At 39.5% G+C, this 9822-nt stretch overlaps 1 protein-coding gene across 3 annotated transcripts; it reads left to right on the top strand.

The window, feature by feature from the left end:
• Positions 1-498: 498 nt before the first annotated feature.
• LOC107761194 (histone deacetylase complex subunit SAP18-like) lies at positions 499-9507 on the top strand. Of its 3 annotated transcripts, XM_075217896.1 has the most exons (6): positions 503-681; positions 974-1006; positions 6792-6902; positions 7800-7895; positions 9034-9111; positions 9239-9507. In XM_075217896.1, the coding sequence occupies exons 1-6, from the start codon at positions 568-570 to the stop codon at positions 9275-9277; spliced, it is 471 nt and encodes a 156-aa protein (XP_075073997.1). In that variant the 5' UTR covers positions 503-567; the 3' UTR covers positions 9278-9507. The 3 variants fall into 3 exon arrangements, with proteins under 3 accessions (XP_075073996.1, XP_075073998.1, XP_075073997.1); XM_075217895.1 differs by lacking the exon at positions 974-1006 and having other exon boundaries at positions 499-701; positions 6767-6902; XM_075217897.1 differs by lacking the exon at positions 974-1006 and having other exon boundaries at positions 501-681.
• Positions 9508-9822: the final 315 nt, after the last annotated feature.

The following is a 9822-nucleotide window of genomic DNA, read 5'->3' as shown; positions in this document are numbered from 1 at the left end:
TTTGACTAGGACCTATTAACATGGAGTTCCAAGACAGTGTCATGTACTTTGAGTTCATTAAAGACATTGGCAGCTTGATCAAGACGTCCACATTTAGCATATGTGTCAAACTGACAACGAGAAGATTTGTTTTTTTAAGGATTAAAAAAAAAAAGATGAAATAATTATCAAACAAAAATCCCTAAATATAAGTTCGATATGGAGAGAAGAGGGGAGAGAGGAGAGAAAAAAGGAAAATGGTATAACTAAATTCCTTGATTGAAGACACTAAGAATGGATTGAGAGCCTTTTACGGTAGATTATATATATTTTGTAGCTAAAATGTGTTTAGATTGGGTAAATACAAAAACTTGGACGTTTTTCATAATAAGTTTCAAATAGTGTATAGGAACGAAAAAAATTCTTTTTTAATTTACAATTGGCCCAATTATGAGGCCCATTAGTTTTGGTTTAGCCATCTAAATTATAGCCCATAAACATAGGATGAGAGTAACAGAGTGGCCCGAAAAGCAAAAACGAGTAAAATTGCTTCTGGTGCAGTAAAACAGATCAAGAAAGCGGAGAGCAATGGCGGAAGTGCAGAGAAGGGGAAGACCGTTGCCTCCTCCTCCGGCGAGAGTCCCACCGGGTCCTCCTCCCCTCAGAATGGGCCCTCGGGTCCAACCCGTTGACCGTGAAAAGGTCTCCCTCTCCTTTTCCCTGTAAAACTTTCAAGGTTACGTTGTATTATCTCTAGGTTTTAGAAATAATGCTTCTTCTTTTTTGGTATCCTTAATTATACGTTAAATTTTATTTTAGAGGACCTCTAAATCTAATATTTCTTCTTGTATTAATATGCTAGCATAATCGGCATCTTATTCCTATGTGCTGTTCAATGTTTGAAAAACATCCTCTCTTTTTTTGCATACTATTAGTTACTAAAGAAATCTTTTGCTTTTTTTTTTTTTTTTTTTGGTTTCTATCCCAACACCAGACTTGTCCACTCTTGCTTCGCGTTTTCACCAAGGTATGCACTCTGCCAAAGTTCTGTATAATTTTTCTTTATTCGGAATTTCAGTAGTATTAACAAATGTTTAAAGGAATAAGTTTTATTTCTTAGGTTTTGCATTCTGGAAGTAGTCTCTTGTACTCTCCAGTGTTGTCAAAGGCTCATTTAAGGCGCGCTTAAGCCCCGAAGCTCATAAATGCTACTGATGGTGTTTCGCCTCGCTTAAGCTATGTTTCGGTGTAGGGAATGCACTAAGGCGTGGGCACTCATTGCCAGTGAGTTCTATCTTGAATGGAGCAGTACTAAACAACAAATATAACCTGCACATAAGTGTATTAGTTGTTGAGGAAAACATTAAGAATGAATTTGTTACTTTTTCTGAAATTATATATATAAGGTGGAGATTGAAGGTGTTGGTTTATGTTTAGTCAACAATGGCATGCCAATTGAAAGAGTTGGTGGAAAGAGTTGGTGTGGATGCTAGGAGGAAGCTTCCTCCTTTGATGTCACCCATGACATCAAGAGGAGGTAGTTTGATGTCACCAATGACATCAAGAGGAGGTCTTTACCTCTATAAATAGATGCACTCCTTCATTTGTAGAAACGATCCCAAAAATAATACAACACATTGTAGTGAGTAGAGAGTTAAGAGAGAAATTCTCTTAAGTGTAATTGGGAACTCTCCCCTTCCTTTGTTAATATTAAAAAGACAATTGTTCTCTGGTGGACGTAGGATTATTTTGATCCGAAATCTTGTGTTCTTTCTTTTACGTTTCCGCTAACAATTGGTATCAGAGCAATAAGATTCTTTAACGATCCAAGGAGGAAGAACAAGCAAAGATGAGTTCCATGAAGTTTGAAATTGATAGATCCAGTGGACGCAACAACTTCAATATCTGGAAGATCCAGATGATGGCGTTACTGCGGAGGAAGGTTCAATCCATGCTATTGACGGAAAGTATCCTAAGGATATATCAGCTCCCGACAAGGAGAAGATTGAAGGGGATGCATTGAGTGCAATCCAACTATCCCTTGCACCTAACGTGCTTTGTGAAGTGAGTACGGGTACCGAAGAGACGGCCAAACAGTTATGGGAAAAGCTAGAAGGGCTATACCAAGACCGATCAGTGACAACAAGGATGTTGTTACAACGGCGTCTTCACACATTTAAGATGGGGTCAGGTACTTCGTTACAAGATCATTTAGATGCGTTCAATAAACTTGTCATGGACTTACAGATTGCAGGAATTAAAAAGGAGGAGGAGACGCTTGCATGTGCTTTGCTATTTTCATTGACTTCAGGATATCGTGATATTGAGAATTCAATGATGTATAGCAAGAAGTCTATCAAGCTTGAGCAAGTGCGGCAGGCACTTAACTCTAGTGATGTGCGGAGGCACATTGAAGGAGATAGAGATGACCAGGCAAGTGGGCTCTTTGTGAGAGGCCGGACTAGCCAACAGGGAAAGAGCAAATCAAAGCACAGATCAAAGTCTCGTGTGAACAAGAAGAATACAGAGTTTTTGGGGTTGTGGCAAGAAGGGGCACTTTGAACGAGACTGCCCAATGTCAAAGTCCAAGGAAAAGGCGAGTGCATCCACAGTTGAACATGTACATGATTTTGATAATGATTATGTACTAACAACATCGTGTAATAATAATAGTAGTTATGGAAACAAATGGGTGTTAGACTCTGCTTGCACTCTGCATATGACGTTCCGAAAAGACTGGTTTAGCAGCTATGAGAAAAGTGGAGGAACCGTAGTAATGGGCAATAATGCAACTTGTGCAATAGTTGGCATTGGCTCAGTTCGGGTTCGCTGCCATGATGGAGTTGTGAGGACTATTACACAAGTCCGTCATGTTCCTGATCTGAAGAAGAATTTGATCTCCCTGAGTACTCTGGATGAACAAGGCTGCAAGTACATGAGCGAAGCAGGAACTATAAAGGTGACTAAAGGTTCTTTAGTCATGCTGAAAGGCAAGCTGGAAAACGGCCTTTACACATTGGCCGGAAGCACCATTGTTGGCTCTGCAAATGCATCTACAGTGCAGTTATCTAATAATGACAAGGCAAGACTATGGCACATGAGACTGGGTCATATAAGCGCATGTGGACTGGAGATGTTGAGCAATCGTAACCTTTTGGAAGGTGAGAAGATCAGCACACTTGAATTCTGTGAGCACTGCGTTCTAGGGAAGCAAAAGAAGGTCAGCTTCAGCACTGGCAAACACAAGACAAGAGGAGTGCTAGACTACATCCATTCAGATTTATGGGGTCCCTCTAAACTTCCATCGAAGGGCAAAAAGAGGTATCTTCTCACTTTTATTGATGATTTCTCACGAAAGGTTTGGGTGCATTTTTTGAAGGCAAAAAGTGATGCTTTTGAAGCATTTAAAGAGTGGAAGATTTTGGTTGAAAATCAAATGGAGCAGAAAATCAAGTATCTTCGCACAGACAATGGCTTGGAGTTTTGCAATGAAGAGTTTAATGAATTCTGCAAGGTTCATGGGATCTCGAGACATAGGACTGTCAGGCATACCCCACAGCAGAATGGAGTTGCCGAGAGAATGAACAGAACTCTTCTTGAAAAGGCTCGTTGTATGCTCCTACAAGCCAAACTGTCCAAAGTATTTTGGGCTGAAGCAGTTCACACTGCTGCTCATATTGTCAATCGATCTCCAGCATCGGCAATTGACTTTAAGACTCCGAATGAGGTATGGTCAGGTGAACCCTCTAACTATTCATACTTACGAGTATTTGGGTGTCCAGCTTATTATCACGTTAATGAAGGAAAGCTTGAACCAAGGGCTAAGAAGCCCATATTCGTAGGGTATGTGGATGGAGTAAAAGGGTACAAACTTTGGTGTTTGTCTTTACTCAAATTTATAGTTAGTAGAGATGTCACCTTTGATGAATCCTCTATACTTGATCCCCGTAAAGTTTTCGTGGAGTTTTCAGGAAACAAGAACGACGAGCAGGTGGAGCTTGCCAAGGAAAAGGATCAAGAGACTCAGGTTAAAGATGAGTCAGAAGATGTAGACCTTGAAGAACTTGCTGTCAATGAACCATACACAATTGCAAAGGGGAGGGAGAAGAGGCAGACACGAGAACCGGAACGCCTTATAGATCAAGCAAACTTGATTGCATATGCGTTCGTAGCTGCACAAGAAGAGATTAAGGATCTGGAGCCCTCCTTGTATATTGAAGCAACTTCTTGCAAGGATGTTGTACAATGGCGGTTAGCCATGACTGAAGAGATGGAGTCTCTTCACAAGAATCAGACATGGGTCTTAGTGAAAAGACAAAAGGGGAAGAGGACAGTTGGATGCAAGTGGGTCTACCGAAAGAAAGAGGGAATTCCTGAAGTGGAAGATGCTAGGTTCAAGGCGAGATTGGTTGCAAAAGGATTCAGTCAGAAGGAGGGAATTGACTACAATGAGATTTTCTCTCCAGTCGTGAAGCATAGCTCAATTCGCGTGCTACTAGCATTGGTTGCCCAATTTGACTTGGAGCTTCAATAGCTTGATGTCAAAACTGCTTTCTTACACGGTGATCTAGAAGAGACAATATATATGGATCAGCCTGAAGGTTTCCTAGCTGAGGGAAAAGAAGATCATGTATACCAACTAAAGAAGTCTTTGTATGGTTTGAAGCAATCCCCTAGACAGTGGTACAAGAGGTTTGATGCATTCATGACTACACATGAATTCTCAAGGAGTACATTTGATAGTTGTGTGTATCACAAGAAGATGTCTGGTAACTCAATGATTTATTTACTGTTGTATGTTGATGATATGCTTATTGCTGCTAACAACATTACAGAGATAAATGCTTTGAAGAAACTGTTGAGTAAGGAATTTGACATGAAGGATTTTGGAGCTGCAAAGAAAATCCTTGGTATGGAGATTTCAAGAGAAGACGGTGTTGTACATCTTTCTCAGAAGAGGTATATTGAAAGGGTTCTCAAGAGATTCAATATGCATACGTGCAAGCCTGTAAGTACACCATTAGCTCCTCATTTTAAACTTTCAGAGTTATCAATGCCTCAGTCCGAGGATGAGGTGGAGCATATGTCAAAGATTCCTTATGCCAGTGCAGTTGGTAGCATTATGTATGCTATGGTATGCACACGTCCAGATATTGCTCAATCTGTAAGTGTGGTAAGTAGATACATGTCCAGCCCAGGAAAGAGGCATTGGGAAGTTGTCAAGTGGATATTGAGATATCTCAAAGGAGCTTCTGGTGTTGGTCTGACCTTTCGAAAAAGTGGTGGAGGTATTTCAATTCTCGGTTATGTAGATTCTGACTATGCAGGAGATCTTGACAGAAGAAGGTCCACAACTGGATACATCTTTACCCTCGTTGGCAGTGTCGTTAGTTGGAAGTCGACTCTGCAGTCGATTGCCGCTTTGTCTACGACAGAAGCAGAATACATGGCAGCAGCGGAGGCGGTGAAGGAAGCTATCTGGTTGAAAGGTTTAGTAGCGGAATTGAGTTTGGTTCAGCTGGAATCAACTCTTAGATGTGATAGTCAGAGTGCTATTCATCTAATGAAAAATCAGAGATTTCATGAGCGCACTAAACACATTGATGTCAGATTTCATTTTATTCGAGATGTTGTTGAAGAGGGAACTATCAAGGTCGTGAAGGTTATCACAGACGATAATGTTGTAGATATGTTGACCAAGATAGTCCCACTCGCTAAGTTTGCACACTGCAAGGACTTGGCGAGGGTGTGCATCAACTGATGCAACTCCGAAGAGAACAGTTGTTAGGTGGAGGTGGTATGTTCAACAATGGTTTGATTCTTCTTGTTTCTTACAACGGGGTTGCCCAGTAAGCTTAGAAGTTTTGGCCAGAGTTGTTCACACGCACGCTCGAAACGCAAACCAAGGTGGAGATTGAAGGTGTTGGTTTATGTTTAGTCAACAATGGCATGCCAATTGGAAGAGTTGGTGGAAAGAGTTGGTGTGGATGCTAGGAGGAAGCTTCCTCCTTTGATGTCACCCATGACATCAAGAGGAGGTAGTTTGATGTCACCAATGACATCAAGAGGAGGTCTTTACCTCTATAAATAGATGCACTCCTTCATTTGTAGAAACGATCCCAAAAAAATACAACACATTGTAGTGAGTAGAGAGTTAAGAGAGAAATTCTCTTAAGTATAATTGGGAACTCTTCCCTTCCTTTGTTAATATTAAAAAGGCAACTGCTCTGGTGGACGTAGGATTATTTTGATCTGAACCACGTTAAATTTTGTGTTCTTTCTTTTACGTTTCCGCTAACAATATAGATATATATATATGTGTGTGTGTGTGTGTGTGTGCCCTTCATTGCGCCTTTTCTACTAAAGCCCACACTTAAATTGTGCTTTGAGCTTAAGGCCCCAATAAACCTAAAGCGCTTTGTAGAGCTTTTCGCCTTTGAGAACACCGGTACTATCTGCAAAAGCATCTGTACATAATCTTACAATTTATTGGCATATTGTGTATTGTTTTACTATTACCATAACGGTTACTTGTTCTCATATTTTTTGGCTTCTTCCTTCTTAGATACAATTATGAAAGTATTTGATATAAATTATTACCTTATCAGAAGATGCCGGGGGGTCTATTTGGAAACAGCCTCTCTACCCCAGGGTAGGGGTAAGGTCTGCGTACACACTACCCTCACCAGACTCACTAAGTGGGATTATAATGGGTTGTTGTTGTTGTATTACCTTATCAGAAGAAATGAAGTATTTGGTATAAAATACTCTATCAACAATAACCTAGCGGACATTTGCTTCGAAACTTGCAGATTGGAGGTCATCATAGTGATAATGATTTTGCCGTGAGAGGCAAGGAACCTAAAGATGAGGTCCAGATCTATACATGGATGGATGCTACTCTGCGTGAATTAACTGATCTGGTATGAAGAGATAACTATAATATGCTTTTCCTCTGATCTTCTTAATTTAGACTTTGCTTTCTTATTTCTCTATCAGTGTGTTCATTCCTTGACTATGCATCAGAAAGTTGTGCTTCAAGATATTATTACATTGTTGCAAACTTTCGCAATCTTCCTCCTGGGACATTGACTTGTTGGCATTACCGATCCAATAATTGTCTAGAAGAATGAGCTAGGCTTGGATTTTGTGAAGTGCTGAGTTACCTCCTGCACAAGATAACCATATTTGAATCCAATCAGTTGACTTCCAAAATATGATTGAAACATAGGAGTATTCTGGACCCAAAATGGGCCAAAAAACTAGCTAAAAACAGAAATGGGTTGTCCAAACTATTATATCGCACAAAAAACTGCATATACAGTTAACTAAGCCTTAAAGGCCGTTAGCCGGCTCCGTCCGGGATTTTTTTAATTTTTAATGTATATCGCAGGAAAAAACTGCGAACAACCCATTTTTGTTCAAAATAGTTTGGACAACCCATTTCCGGCTTTTCCACCCATTTTGGGTCCTAACTCCATTGAGGTGATATGAGTTGTGGACTATCAGAATTTTAAATGACAGTCAAGAGCAGTTGATGTTGAGCTTGTCAAATCTGATTTTCTCCAATAATTGAATAAATTAGGTCAGACTTTTTCTTTCTTCACAACGTAGTAGTATTCTACATTGTATATTAGACTTAGACGTATCAGATGACTCAGATTGCCAACCAAAAAGCGGCAATATAGTGGATAGCTTTTAGTGTTTGCCTTAGTGGTTGTGCTGCAACTTTCTTCACCTTCCTTTGTGACCCCACTTTACTTTTGTGGGAAATGTTTTAAGTTATTTATGTTGCATCCATTCATTGAACTGTTTGGCAGGTTAAAGAGGTAGCTCCAGAAGCAAGACGAAGAGATGCAAGTTTATCATTTGCTTTTGTATATCCTGATAAACGAGGGCGGTTTGTGGTTAGAGAGGTCTGTCTCCCATCTCTTATATATGTGTTAATGTAACCTCATTGCTCCTTTGGATGGGGGGTGGGGTTGTTGTGCACCTACTTTTAAGCATTGAGAAACGATCAATGGTGCGGCTTGTTTTTTGAAATTGATGATGTGCATCTTACCCTGTGCCTATTGACCATTTCCATTTTTAGTGTAAGATGTCATTATCTGATAATGATATACTAATATTTACATTCTACCAGATGAAAATTGAGGATGCAGAACTAAAGGAGGGGATACTCACTCTATTGACTAAAACCTTCTAAAATGTTGGTAGATAGAGTGTCCACCTTTCAATTTCCATGGACTTCGAGTCTAGTATATGTGATAATGTCTCAGTTCAGCACTATCTGAACTTGCCTTGTTTGTCTTCCACATTCAATTTACCTTTATCTGCTGATTTGGAGCTGTTAAATATTTCTTTACTTACACATTTCTACTCTAGCTTTTGCCAACCAACTTCGGTTGCTAATGTGCGAGAACTTGAAAAATTGCTGCAAGCTATCATCTGGCCTTTTTTCTCTTCTGGGAGGATTATATAAGAGTTTTGGTTGTCACGTTTTTCCTCTAACTTTCTTTAAGCTGTAATGAGTCTCCATTTCGAAATGCAGTTCATATCTCTTGACTCTTAATTCCTGCTTGAACTAGATTAATGAGGATATTATCACCAAAGATACAGGCAGATGATATTGAAAAAATTATGTCAAAACATGGTGAAATGAGTTTGTGTTGGTTCCTACATCTTCATACTTCGGCTTTTGTAATGAGCAGAACTATATCAATCAATCAATCAATTAGTTAGCTGATAATCATTTCAGTATGATGCCATTTCGAATTTCCCGTATAATCTTAATTTATTTCAGAAGACAAAATGAAGGAAAACTAGGAAATTTTGGGATTTGGAATAATTCGCAGGTAGTTGAAGTGTTCCATCCTATAGAGTTCTGGGGTGGTGGAACGTTCTGCCTAAATATAGGGTGTTGGATGGTACAGCTTATAACTATGTCTGTAATCTGTACTCCGCTGACTGTTCCTTTTATTAACCATGTTCACCCTAATCATATCAAGGAAAAGCTAATACTGGCCTAATTCGGGTTTTCTATCTGTTATGAAGGTGGGGAGAACATACTCTTATCCAAATGGGAGACGACCTGATAGTGGCAGCAAAAGCTTGAGTGAACTAAAATTTCAGGTAAACTTTATCCATATGTTTTTTTTCCTTATGGGCAATGGTGAAGTATCCATTGAACTGCACTGAGTTTGTTTAGATGGTAGCATCAATTGCATGTAGGATTCTGACTTGTTTTTAACCCCTGCAGATTGGAGATTACTTGGATGTGGCTATCACGTTCCAGTGACCTGTAACAGCACCCGCATTCAAAATAGAACCATCTAGCTTATGCATTAGTTCATTATATGCTGGGTTAATGCTACCTTTCTCTGTAAAATTAACATCAAATCCAGTGTCGATGCATTCCAGACCTTGTCTAGTATTCGTTTATATCTGCAAGATGGTTAAACAAGTATCTAAGGGTATGTGCTAATGTTCAATCAAATGGCCCATTGAAGACCAGGGTTCAATTTCCAACAATGAAATTACAATAGGTGATTTTTCTTACTTGGTACAATATTGTGGAAGATAACAGGTATTAACCGAGAAATATGCTACTGTTATAGAAAAAATTCAAATAACCATATTTGTCTGCTCATCCTATCCCAATGTGGAATCAACTCCATTGTTACGTTAGATTATGTCTTCTAGCAAGAATTCTCCTGACTTGGCCAATGGTGACATTGGACTCCATGATATACTAGTATCTTTTCTGCTCACGACTGAAAATGTGCCCCATTCAACGAAGGCTTAAACAGCAATTTCATTGTTTCGTGTCTTTGTTCTGTCAGA

This window comes from Nicotiana tabacum, chromosome 7 (assembly GCF_000715075.1).
Source record: "Nicotiana tabacum cultivar K326 chromosome 7, ASM71507v2, whole genome shotgun sequence".
Lineage (NCBI taxonomy): Eukaryota > Viridiplantae > Streptophyta > Magnoliopsida > Solanales > Solanaceae > Nicotiana > Nicotiana tabacum.
This window is presented reverse-complemented; position numbering and strand designations above follow the sequence as displayed.

Excerpts from the sequence above, each read along its gene's own strand:
- LOC107761194 (XM_075217895.1), top strand. The coding sequence starts at position 568 with ATGGCGGAAGTGCAGAGAAGGGGAAGACCGTTGCCTCCTCCTCCGGCG. Across the intron at positions 702-6,766 it reads GTCTCCCTCTCCTTTTCCCT|CGGACATTTGCTTCGAAACT; the intron begins GTAAAACTTTCA and ends ACAATAACCTAG. Across the intron at positions 6,903-7,799 it reads TGCGTGAATTAACTGATCTG|GTTAAAGAGGTAGCTCCAGA; the intron begins GTATGAAGAGAT and ends ACTGTTTGGCAG.